General features: G+C 48.5%; 1 protein-coding gene across 9 annotated transcripts in view; it reads right to left on the bottom strand.

Moving 5' to 3' along the window:
• SLC5A10 (solute carrier family 5 member 10) overlaps nucleotides 1–10353 on the bottom strand; it is a 74619-nt gene extending 64266 nt beyond the window's left edge. The window contains exon 1 of one of the 9 annotated variants that reach the window (XM_074388258.1): nucleotides 9593–10353. In XM_074388258.1, the coding sequence (XP_074244359.1) occupies nucleotides 9593–9703 (111 nt within the window). In that variant the 5' untranslated portion in view covers nucleotides 9704–10353. The other 8 variants (XM_074388257.1, XM_074388261.1, XM_074388262.1 and 5 more) reach the window with 8 other exon arrangements.
• Nucleotides 10354–12321: the final 1968 nt, after the last annotated feature.

The raw sequence follows: 12321 nt of genomic DNA, 5'->3' as shown, positions 1-12321 counted from the left end.
GGCAACATAGTGAGACCCCCATGTCTACAAAAAAGACAAAAATTTGCAGGGTGTGGTGGCACACGCCTGTGGTCCCAGCTACTTAGGAGACTGAGGTGGGAGAATCGATTGAGCCCAGGAGGTGGACGCTGTGGTGAGCAGTGATTGTGCCACTGCACTCCAGCCTGGGCAACAGAGTGAAATCCTGTCACAAAAAAAAATAATGAGTATCTTGGGAATGAAGTTCTGAGGCATGTCCAGCTTGGATGGACCTTGACAGTATGATGCTTCATGAACAGAGACAAACGCCAAAGGCGACGACTTGTATGATTCTGTTTATATGAAATGTCCAGAACAGGCAAATGGATAGAGCTAGGAAGCAGATGAGTGGTTGCCAGGGGCTGGGGAGCAGGAAGAGCAGCGCCAGACTGCCGATGGGGACAGGCATCCATTTGGAGTGATGAAAATGTTTCAGAGCTAGCTACAGGTAATGGTTGCACAGCACCGCAAATGTACAAGAGGCCCTGAAGTGCACTTTAAAATGGTTAAAATGGTGAGTTGTATAGTATGTAAATTTTATCTCATTTTTTTTTTTTTTTTTTTTTTTTTTTGAGACGGAGTTTCCCTCTTGTTACCCAGGCTGGAGTGCAATGGCGCAATATCGGCTCACCGCAACCTCCGCCTCCTGGGTTCAGGCAATTCTCCTGCCTCAGCCTCCTGAGTAGCTGGGATTACAGGCACGCGCCACCACGCCCAGCTAATTTTTTGTATTTTTAGTAGAGACGGGGTTTCACCGTGTTGACCAGGTTGGTCTCGATCTCTCGACCTTGTGATCCACCCGCCTCGGCCTCCCAAAGTGCTGGGATTACAGGCTTGAGCCACCGCGCCCGGCTCAATTTTTATAAAAAGAACAGATGCAGTCAGTTCCTCACCCATGTATTCCCACATGCCTTTTGTTTAGGAGGAGGATAGAGTTTTGTCCTCCGGGTAGATGAACAAAAAATCTGCAATCGGCATGTCTGGAGGAAAATCCTGTCTTCTCTGCTTCCTGGCTGTGTTACCTTAGGCAAGTTACTGAATGCATACGCCTGGGTTCCTTCCTCTGTAACGTGGTCCTAAGAAGTTCTTCTCTCATGAGGTTTGTTTGTTTGTTTGTTTTTTGTTTTTTCTGAGAAGGAGTCTCGCTCTGTTGCCCAGGCTGGAGTGCAGTGGCGCGATCTCGGCTCACCGCAACCTCCGCCTCCTGGGTTCGGGCAATTCTCCTGCCTCAGCCTCCCGAGTAGTTGGGATTACAGGCGCATGCCCCTACGCCCAGCTAATTTTTTGTATTTTTAGTAGAGACAGGGGTTTCACTGTGTTAGCCAGGATGGTCTCAATCTTCTGACCTCGGGATCCGTCCTCTTCAGCCTCCCAAAGTGCTGGGATTACAGGTGTGAGCCATCGTGCCCACCAGCCTCAATGAGTTTTGCTTCGTTTTGTGTTTTGAGACAGACTCACGCCATCACCCAGGCTGGAATGCAGTGACAGAATCTCAGCTCACTGCAACCTCCGCCTCCTGGGTTCAAGCGATTCTCCTCCCTCAGCCTCTCGAGTAGCTAGGATTACAGGCCTAAGCCACCACACCTGGCTAATTTTTTGTGTTTTTAGTAGAGACAGGTTTAGCTGTGTTGGCCAGACTGATCTCTAATTCCTGACCTCAGGTGATCTGCCTGCCTAGGCTTCCCAACCCTCACAGGTCTTTTATGAGCTTTAATGAGCTAATACGTGTAACATGCTGAGAATGCTGCCTGGCATCTTGTAAGTGTTTGGTAAGGGTCAATGAGTATGTGGATTTTTCAAGCCCCTCCTTAGTGCTATTTGGTTGGGAGAAATTGAGGTTAAATCAGCCAGGTGTGGCCGGGCATGGTGGCTCATGCCTGTAATCCAAGCACTTTGGAGGCCAAGGCGGGTGGATCACCTGAGGTCGGGAGTTCAAGACCAGCCTGACCAACATGGTGAAACCTCGTCTTTATAAATAAATAAATAAATAAAAAGAAAAAAAATCAGCCAGGTGTGGTGGCTCATACCTATAATCCCAACGCTTTGGGAGGCCAAGGAAAGAGGGTTGCTTGAAGCCAGGCATTCAGGACCAGCCTGGGCAATATAGAGGGACTCTGTCTCTATAAAAAGTTTTTTAAAAATATAAAATTTAAAATAAATAAATTTTAAAAATGAAAAAAATAATTGCAGTTCTTGCCATAAAATATAAAATTCACAAATCTTTTAAAAATGAAAAAAGTTTAAAATTAGCTGGGCATGGTGGTGCATGCTTGTAATCCCAGCTACTCAAGAGGCTGAGGTGGGAGGATCACTTGAGCCCAGGAAGTTTAGGCTGCAGTGAGCTGAGACGGCACCACTGCCCTCCAGCCTGGGCTGCAGAGCAAGACTCTGTCTCAAAAAAAAAAAGAAAAAGAAAAAGAAAAGAAAACAGAAGAATTTGAAAAGAAGGGCACAGGACAGGTATTTAGATATAGATTTTGTATTTCTTTTCAGAACATACGTAAGGCTGGATCACAAAATACATCCGCCAATACGAAGGTCTCTTTCTTCCCGACTTTAATTGCCCTGCCCTATACTCAACATGATTAGACTTAATTGTATGGACCCATCATTCATGGATTTATTTACCTAATTATTATTATTATTATTATTATTTTTGAGACAGGGTCTCATTATGTGGTCCAGGCTGGTCTTGAACTCCTGGGCTCATGCGATCTCCCTGCCTCAGCCTCCTGAGTAGCAGAAACCACATGAACAACACCACACCCAGCTTCAGAACTTCTGATGTGGCTCCTGCCTGTTTCTCTCCAGCTCCAGCTCCCACCACTTTTCTTTGTGTGCCGTCATCTTGCTGTGCTAAATGCAGCATAGTCTGAAGGTTCACAGTCTTGGAGGGGATGGCCATGTTCAGATGTGTACTCCGTGCACTGCACAACTCCAGAGCATCTCTGATTACAGCCCGTGCTTTTTCCTTCTCATCTTTCAAGCCTGTTGGGCATTGCCAGTTGCCTTCTTATGTCCATTTCCCTTCCTAAAGGGGCCTCACCTTTCCCAGAAATTGGTCTGTGTGGTCCTGACACAATCTCTGATTCCAGGGACCCAAAGACATCTAAGCTGCAGAGTCTATCACATTCCTTCGCTGTGGTTCAGGGACAGCCACTCACTTAAGAGGGTGCAGTCAGAGCGCAGCTGGGATTGTGTTCTGGCCACCTTGGGGGTGAGCAAAAAAGGTGGGGCTCTGGGGGCTGCTGGCAGTTTCTAGGGGCCACATATACCCACTTAAGGCTCCCTGAGGGTCCCGTATCCCAGAGTTGGCTTCAACTGCTTGACCTGTGTGGAGTTCTTAGTCCTCAAAACTTCTCTATGAAGCAGATGCCATGTTACCAGTGAGGAAACTGATGGTCTCAGAGATGAAAACACACCCATCTAGCAATCCAAACACACCCTGGATTTTAACTCAGCCTCAATCACTGGGCTGGTCATTTCACCTCAGGACATGCGAGGAACTGGGCTTAGGACAGGACTACACACGGATGGAAGCTGAGAGGACCACAGTGAGGCGTAGCTGTATCCTAAATAATGCTGTGAATCCCTGGATCATACTGTACCTGAAGCCCTTTCTATTGCTGGACACAATTACATTGCCTGTGTTCATTTTTTTTTTCCTTTGGAGACGGAATTTCCCTCTTGTCCAGGCTGAAGTGCAATGGCACCATCTCAGCTCACTACAACCTCTACCTCCCAGGTTCAAGCGATTCTCCTGCCTCAGCCTCTCAAGATGCTGGGATTAGAGGTGTGCACCACCACACCTGGCTAATTTTTTGTAGTATTAGTAGAGATGGGGTTTCACCACATTGGCCAGGCTGGTCTCGAACGCCTGACCTCAGGTGATCCACCTGCCTCAGCTTCCCAAAGTGTGGGGATTACAGGCGTGAGCCACCGTGCCTGGCTTATTTCCTGTATTTTTTTTTTTAAACAGAGTTTCACTCTTGTTGCCCAGGCTGGAGTGCAATGGTGTGATCTTGGCTAACCTCAACCTCCACCTCCCGGGTTCAAGCGATTCTCCTGCAGCCTTCCAAGTGGCTGGGATTACAGGCATGTACCACGACACCCTGCTGATTTTTATATTTTTAGTAGAGACGGGGTTTCTCCGTGTTGGCCAGGCTGGTCTCCAACTCTCGACCTCAGCTGATCCACCCACCTCAGCCTCCCAAAGTGCTGGGATTACAGGCCTGAGCGACCATACCCGGCCTCATTTCCTGTATTAGAGCTCATTTGGAAGTGGTTTTCTGTCACTTGTTAACAGGCACCTTAATGAACGCAAAGGCTCAGCTCAAAGTGCCCTCCTCCAGGAACATCTCTTCCTTAAAGGCCCTCCCCTTGCCGGGCGCGGTGGCTCAAGCCTGTAATCCCAGCACTTTGGGAGGCCGAGGCGGGTGGATCACGAGGTCGAGAGATCGAGACCACCCTGGTCAACATGGTGAAACCCCGTCTCTACTAAAAACACAAAAAAAGTAGCTGGGCATGGTGGTGCATGCCTGTAATCCCAGCTACTCAGGAGGCTGAGGCAGGAGAATTGCCTGAGCCCAGGAGGCGGAGGTTGCGGTGAGCCGAGATCGCACCATTGCACTCCAGCCTGGGTAACAAGAGCGAAACTCCGTCTCAAAAAAAAAAAAAAAAAAAAAAAAGGCCCTCCCCTCGACTCTCCCAGGCCTACCGTCTAACGCACCTGCCCGGCTTGCTCTGCCTGATTCACCCTGTGGGATGCAGCTCCAGCATCCTCCCTGTCTGGTTCTGATCGTTTCTGGATGTGCTCACTGCTCTCTGGCCAGCTGCTCCCAGCTGGGCCAGCCTGGCCTGCTTGGAGGGACAAGGCAGAACTCCTACAGCCCTACTGCCCGGGGCATCGGCCTGCAAACAGCAAGGCTGAGCTGGGAGAGGTGGGTCATGGGCAACAAGGGCTGGTGGCCCAAGTTACTGGGCTACAAAGGGCCTGGCTTCAGCTGCCCAGAACATCTTTCTTTTTCTTTTTTTCTTTTTCTTTTGAGACAGAGTATTGTCCAAGCTGGAGTGCAGTGGCACTATCTCAGCTCACGGCAACCCCACCTCCCGGGCTCAAACAATTCTCCTGTCTCAGCCTCCCAAGTAGCTGGGATTACACACACACGCCACCACGCCTTGTCAATTTTTGTAGTTTTAGTAAAGATGGGGTTTCACCATGTTGGCCAGGCTGGTCTCAAACTCCTGACCCCAGGTGATCCACCAGCCTTGGCCTCTCAAAGTGCTGGGATTACACGTGTGAGCCACCACCCCCGGCCCAGAGCATCTTTCTTAGACGTGCGCTTCCGACTAAATCCCACCCTGTGCTGGCCAGGACAGCTTTGTCTCCCCTCTTTCCCTCTTCAGAGCTCGTCTGGCTCTTACCTCCTCTCATGCAGAAACCCTCCACTGCGTGTTCTGTCCCATGTGGGAGCCTCCTCCTCTGAATTCTAGCCACCAACTCTCACAGGAATATAGCACATTACAGTTTATAACAGACTTTCACTTCCATTGGCCCCTTGCTCCTTGGAATAGCCCTGAGACGCGGGCTGCACAGAAACCTGCATTGCGTGTTTGAAGAAACCGAAGCCCACAGAGGCTGAGTGACTTCACTTAGGTACACAGAGCAGAGCCAAGACTAGACGTCAGCTTCACTGGCAGCCACCACTGGGTTACTTGTGAGTTAATATTTACTCACATACAGGTTGAGGAGACCTTATCCGAAATACTTGGAACCAGAAACGTTTTGGGTTTCGGATTCTTTCAGACCTGGGGATATTTGCAGAATACCTGCCAGTTGAGCATCCTCAATCCAAAAATCCTGAATCTGAGATGCTCCAGTGAGCATTTCCTTGGAGTATCATGCTGGTGTTCAAAATGTTTCAGATTTTGGGTTTCAGATTTTTGAAATTCAACCTGTAATAATTAAACTACTGTGGCTGGCCGGGCGCGGTGGCTCAAGCCTGTAATCCCAGCACTTTGGGAGGCCGAGGCGGGTGGATCACGAGGTCGAGAGATCGAGACCATCCTGGTCGACATGGTGAAACCCCATCTCTACTAAAAATACAAAAAATTAGCTGGGCATGGTGGCGTGTGCCTGTAATCCCAGCTACTCAGGAGGCTGAGGCAGGAGAATTGCCTGAACCCAGGAGGCGGAGGTTGCGGTGAGCCGAGATCGCGCCATTGCACTCCAGCCTGGGTCACAAGAGCGAAACTCCGTCTCAAAAAAAAAACAGAAAAAAGTAAACTACTGTGGCTGCTACCATTATAATCACCACTGCCACCACCATCACCACCACCGCTACATCCATAGAACTAATGGCGGCAGCAAGGCCTGGTCCCATGCAGGTGGGCCTCTTGACAGGAGATCTCACCCCAGGTAGGTGGTGTCTCCATGTCACAGATCAAAACACCAAGGCCCAGAAAGCTGAGGGGATGTGACCAGTGTCCTGTTTGCCAGGCCTTTGGGCTTAGGCCAGGGGTGATGGAAGATGAGAAGGGGCACGCATTCTTCCCAGGAGATTGTCAGCGCTCAGGGACTCTGGCCTGGGGACCTCTGGGGCCAAGGAAGTATAGCCCAGCCTCCCCAAGTGCTAAGCGTGGAGCAAGTGACCTGGACCAGGCTGTGTTCACCTTCCCTCGAGAAGGCCTCCATGATCGACCAAAGGAGAGCCCTCCCCTCACCACAGGGCCACAGCCTCAGCTTCTCCATCTGCACATAGGACGGCCTGTCCCCAGGGGCACCGTCGCCTCTGGAATCTGTGCATGGGGTCAGATCACTTTTCACTTCTCAGTCTTATCAAGGGAGAAAGAACCAGCTTAGGATCTAGGGCTAGGGCACAGGACACGAATCCCCAGGGAACTTGTTAAAAATCAAGGTCCATCCAAGATGGCTGATCACTAGCAGCTCGGGATTGTAGCTCCCAATGAAAGCGCAAAGAAGGAGAGGACGCCACACCTTCACATGAATTCTTGTTGCTCACGCACCAGGAGATTCCCAGCGGAGGAGCCCCACGGGTCGCCAGTGCGACTCTTGTGACCGGCGAGGCGGTTTTGCCGGCGCCTTGGAGCGACGGTTCTTGGTGCAGTCAGAAATGCACCATCAATCTTAACGCCGCTGATTTGGTCGGTGCAGTGGGTTGCTCAGATTTCGGCGCTGAGAATCAGTAAGTTGGACGTCCACTCAGAAACCCAATTACAAAGACGGTAAATATGAAGACCACAGATGGATAAATTTATAACGAAGGGAGGAAAACGGCCAAAAAAGGCTGAGAATACCCAAGATCAGAACGCCTCTCCCTCAGCGGGGGATCCCAGTTCCTCATCAGCAACGGAACAAGGCCTGATGGAGAACGAGTGTGTTCCAATTACAGAAGCAGGCTTCAAAATGTGGATAATGAGAAACTTCTGTGAATTAAAAGAACTTGTTTTAACCCAATCTAAAGTAACTAAGAACTTTGAAAAAAGATTTGACGAAATGTTAACAAGAATACACAATTTAGAGAGGAACATAAGTGAATTGATGGAGCTGAAAAACACAATAGGAGAACTTCGTGAAGTATGCACAAGTTTTAACAGCCGAATTGATCAAGCAGAAGAAAGGATATCAGAGGCCGAAGACCAACTCAATGAAATAAAACAAGAAGACAAGATTAGAGAAAAAAGGATAAAAAGGAACGAGCAAAGTCTCCAAGAAATATGGGACTATGTGAAAAGACCTAATCTACGCTTGATAGGTGTACCTGAATGTGACGAAGAGAATGAATCCAAGCTGGAAAATACGCTTCAGGACATTATTCAGAAAAATTTTCCCAGCCTAGTAAGGCAGGATAATATACAACTCCAGGTAATACAGAGAACACCACCGAGATAATCCTCAAGAAGAGCAACTCCAAGGCACGTAATCGTCAGATTCACCAGGGTTGAAATGAAGAAGAAAATACTAAGGGCAGCCAGAGAGAAAGGTCAGGTTACCCACAAAGGGAAGCCTATCAGACTTACAGCAGATCTCTCAGCAGAAACCCTACAAGCCAGAAGAGAGTGGGGGCCAATATTCAACATCCTTAAAGAAAAGAACTTTCAACCCAGAATTTCACATCCAGCCAAACTAAGCTTCACAAGTGAAGGAAAAATAAAGTTTTTTGTGAATAAGCAAGCACTCAGAGATTTCATCACCACCAGGCCTGCTTTACAAGAGCTTCTGAAAGAACCACTACACATAGAAAGGAACAAACAGTATCAGCCTTTCTAAAAAAATTATCAAAAAGAGCATCAATATAATGAAGAATTTACATCAACTAATGGACAAAATAGCCAGCTAATGGCAGTATTAAACTCACATATATTATTATTAATTCTAAATTTAAATTGACTAAATCCCTCAATCCAAAGACAGGCAATTTGAATAAAAAACTAAAACCCATCAGTATGCTGCATCCAGACCCATCTCACATTCAAGGATACACAAAGACTCCAAACAAGGGATGGAGAAAGATTTACCAACCAAACAGAGAGCTAAAATAAATAAATAAAAAGCAGAAGTTACAATTAAGCAACAAAGATCAAAAGAAGCAAAGAAGGACATTATATAATGATAAAAGGATCAATGCAACAACAAGAAGAGCTAAAGATCCTAAATATATACGCACCCAATACAGGAATACGCAGACATACAAGACTTATAAAGAGACTTAGACTCCCACATAATAATAGTGGGAGACTTCAACATTAATATTAGACAGATCAATGAGACAGAAAATTAACAACGATATTCAGGACTTAAACTCAGATCTGGAACGAGTAAATGTAATTAACATTTATAGAACTCTCCACTTTAAATATACAAAATATACACTCTTATCAGCACCACATCATATCAACTTAGAAGTTCAAAAGAAATCTTGGTTGGCTCCTTGTTTGTTATTCTCTTCCCTCATTTTCTTTTATATCTCCATTATTAAGGACAATTATAGGCATACCCATATTTAGACTGCATTCTAGCCCGGGCAATAAAGCAATACCCCCATTCTCTCTCCCTCTTCCTCTTTCTCTTTCTTCCTCTTCTTTATTCTTTTTCTTAAAAAAATAAAATAAAATAAAATAAATAAAAATAAAAATAAAATAAAAAAAATAAAAATCAAGGTCCCCAGCTCCGGGTCCTCCCTGCCTCCAGATTCTGATCCAGAAGCTCTGAGATGCAGCCAGGGAACCCCTGGGAGCCTACTGCTCGGGCAGACGGGAGACACTTACACCGTGGAGACTGGGACCAGGAGGCTGCTGGGCCAAGCCCAGGGACTCCAGCTGGGCAGCAGCGCAAAAGTCCAGTTACTTGTTAGAGAGACCTTCCTCTTCCTCACTTTGCCATTACCCAAAGAAAGAAAGGGCTTGGTCAAGGTCTCCAAGCAAATCTACCCCAGGCCGGGAGGAGGACCACAGTGGGACCAATGCTGACACCACAGGGACACGCTGAACCCGGGTTCCCACCACAAGCACCCACCCTGAGAGCCCAGTTGGCCGCCCTGACAGTTCCCCTTACCCATATGCCCACGGCCACATTCAGAGCAAAATACACGGTGATGACGATGATGTCAGACACGCTCAGCTGCGTCCCGGGAGCGTGGAGGTCGCTGGTGGCGTTGGCGGCCATGGCTGTCCTGCTGCAAGCACCAGGTCCGAGCCGGAGGGACTGAGGGGCAAACCAGGTCAGAAAGGGCTTCCTGGCAGGGAACTAATTGATCATTAAACCGAGCAGGACAGTGGCATCTCCAGCCCACAATGTGGCTGCGTGCAGGGCAGCTGCATCACAGTGTAGCTCGTCTTCCTCACCCCGTGGTGGGGAGCAGATCGCAGAGTACAGGAGTCAGGGAGGCTGGGAGAAGTCAGTGGGGGGAGGAGGGGAGGGAGCCTCCTCCTAGAACTTGGAGGGGACTTGGGGGAAATTAATTGCATTTAGTGGACCCAGAGGCAACCTGAATAGTCCCAGAAAGGCTGGGTTGCTTCATGGGTGGCTTCACCTATATCTAATTTGTATAAGAAGCATAGAGCATTGGGATGAACGCCTCACCACTGAAGACACAGCTGTGGAGGGCAGCCATGTTCTCCCTTGGCCATTGGTCTGTGAGTGGACCGAGCAGGGCTTGGGAGGGTGACTCCTGCGTATGTCTCACTTCCAGCCATGACAGCCCAGGCTCAGAGACAGCCCCATGTTGGACAACAGAGTCCTGCTGCCAACGTTTCTGCTCTTTTTCAGACCAGTGAAACAGTCCCAAGCCCCTCAACTTGACCACCTGTTCGGCGTCCCACCCCCAAGGTCTGCCTGGGACCACAGAGGGACCCAAGATCTGTCAAACACCAAGGACCATGCGTGGCTGTTTGTCACATGATCCCATTTCACGCTCACAGCAGCCACACCAAGTAGGCAATGTCTCATTCGAGTCTAGGAAGTGGCCATCTGCCATTACACAGCCAGTGAAGGGGTAGAGCAGGACGCAATGCAGAAGTGGCCCCACCATCGCCACCGCAGTGACAGTTCCATTTGGATTCCATCGGTGGGAAGCTCGCTCGCTCATTCTATCAGTGTACACAGCAGGGCTGCTGGCAGTCTCACCTCTGCTCAGTGACATGACTCATGACTTTGCAAAGCATTCACAGTTTAACCAGACACACAGCACTTCCAGAAGTGTTAATGGGTGAGCAGCTGCCACCGGGAACATGCTGGCCCATAAACCCAGCCGGCCTGTTACTCGATAACCCTGAGATGCAGGTAAAAATTAATTTCCTCGGCCAGGTGCGGTGGCTCACGCCTTTGGAAGGTTCATGGCTTTGGGAGGTTGAGGTGGGTGGATCCCCTGAGGTCAGGAGTTTGAGACTAGCCTGGCCAACATGGCAAAACCCCATCTCTATTAAAAATACAAAAATTAGCCAGATATGGTGGCACACTCCTGCCATCCCAGCTACTTGAAAGGCTGAGGCAGTTCTGTCATCCAGCCTGGGTGACAGAGGGAGACTCCATCTTAAAAAAAACAAAAAAAAAAAAAAAAAAAACCCCACAATTAATCCCCTCACACGCAGGACCAGGCAAAGGAAGGGGAAAAGAAAGTTACTGCTGAGAAAACCCTCAGCCAGGCTCCACTGCCTGCCTGCCATCTCCCCATGCCTCCAGCCAGCCAGCCTCAGATGGTATTGCTCAAAATGTTATTAAAAAAAAAAAAAAAAAAAAGTCTGCTTTGCACTGATCAGAAGGACGCAGCTGGAAGGATCCAAACGTATCCAATCTATCTCATTCAGACAGAAGAGTTCCACCAGCAGCATCGGCTCTGAGACCCTTGGCTTGGTCTCAAGGAAATAAACCACTTAGTGATAACTGCCACCGTTGGACCAAAAGTCCTAGGGATTTTTGCCACTGAGTTTAAAGGGGAAAAAAAATGAAAAAAGACAAAAATCCTAGGGAAAGAAAGCACCAGTGAAGGTGCTCTTGAGGGGCAGTGACTGATTTGCTGGTTCTGCCCTGAAGGACGGGGACAGGAGGAGGGTGGCAGCGGAGGCCACGGAGGGAGGAATACCAAACAAACCGGGTCACATCTGCGGGGGCGAAGTGCCACCCAGAGCCCAGTCACACCCACATTCCCACCCCACCCAACCCAGCGGGATCACCTGTTCCACTCACCCCAAGATGGAGACCATCCTAGCTGAGAAGTCATCTCTGCCACACCCCTTTAATCTGTAGAAGAAGTCCCTCAGACTCATGAGAACCAGAAACAAGGTTGGGTGTGGAAGCTCACGCCTGTAATCCCAGCACTTTGGGAGATCAAGGCAGGCGGATCATAAGGTCAGGAGTTCAAGACCAGCCTGGCCAATTTGGTGAAACCCTGTCTCTACTAAAAATACAAAAACTAGTCAGGCATGGTGGCGTGTGCCTGTAGTCCCAACTACATGGGAGGCTGAGGCAGAAGAATCTCTTGAACCCAGGAGGTAGAGGCTGCAGTGAGCCAAAATAGCGCCACTGCACTCCAGCCTGGGTGACAGAGCGAGACTCTGTCTCAAAAAAAAAAAAAAAAAAAAAGAAAGAAAGAAAAAAGATGAGATGGTTTTATAGAATGGCAGACATGAAAGGATGATACATTTGTAAGTGAAAAAAGCAAGATACAGAATATAGATATATCTACGCTTATCCCCTCCTTGCATATAATGTAAGGGGCTGAATGGCCACAGTGTTTTGAAGGACACACACCAAACTGCAAAGGAGAGGGGAAAGGAGAATTATCA

The sequence above is a fragment of the Saimiri boliviensis genome, chromosome 17, assembly GCF_048565385.1.
Source record: "Saimiri boliviensis isolate mSaiBol1 chromosome 17, mSaiBol1.pri, whole genome shotgun sequence".
Lineage (NCBI taxonomy): Eukaryota > Metazoa > Chordata > Mammalia > Primates > Cebidae > Saimiri > Saimiri boliviensis.
The sequence above is the reverse complement of the archived record's forward strand: the minus strand, read 5'-3'. Positions and strand labels throughout refer to the sequence as shown.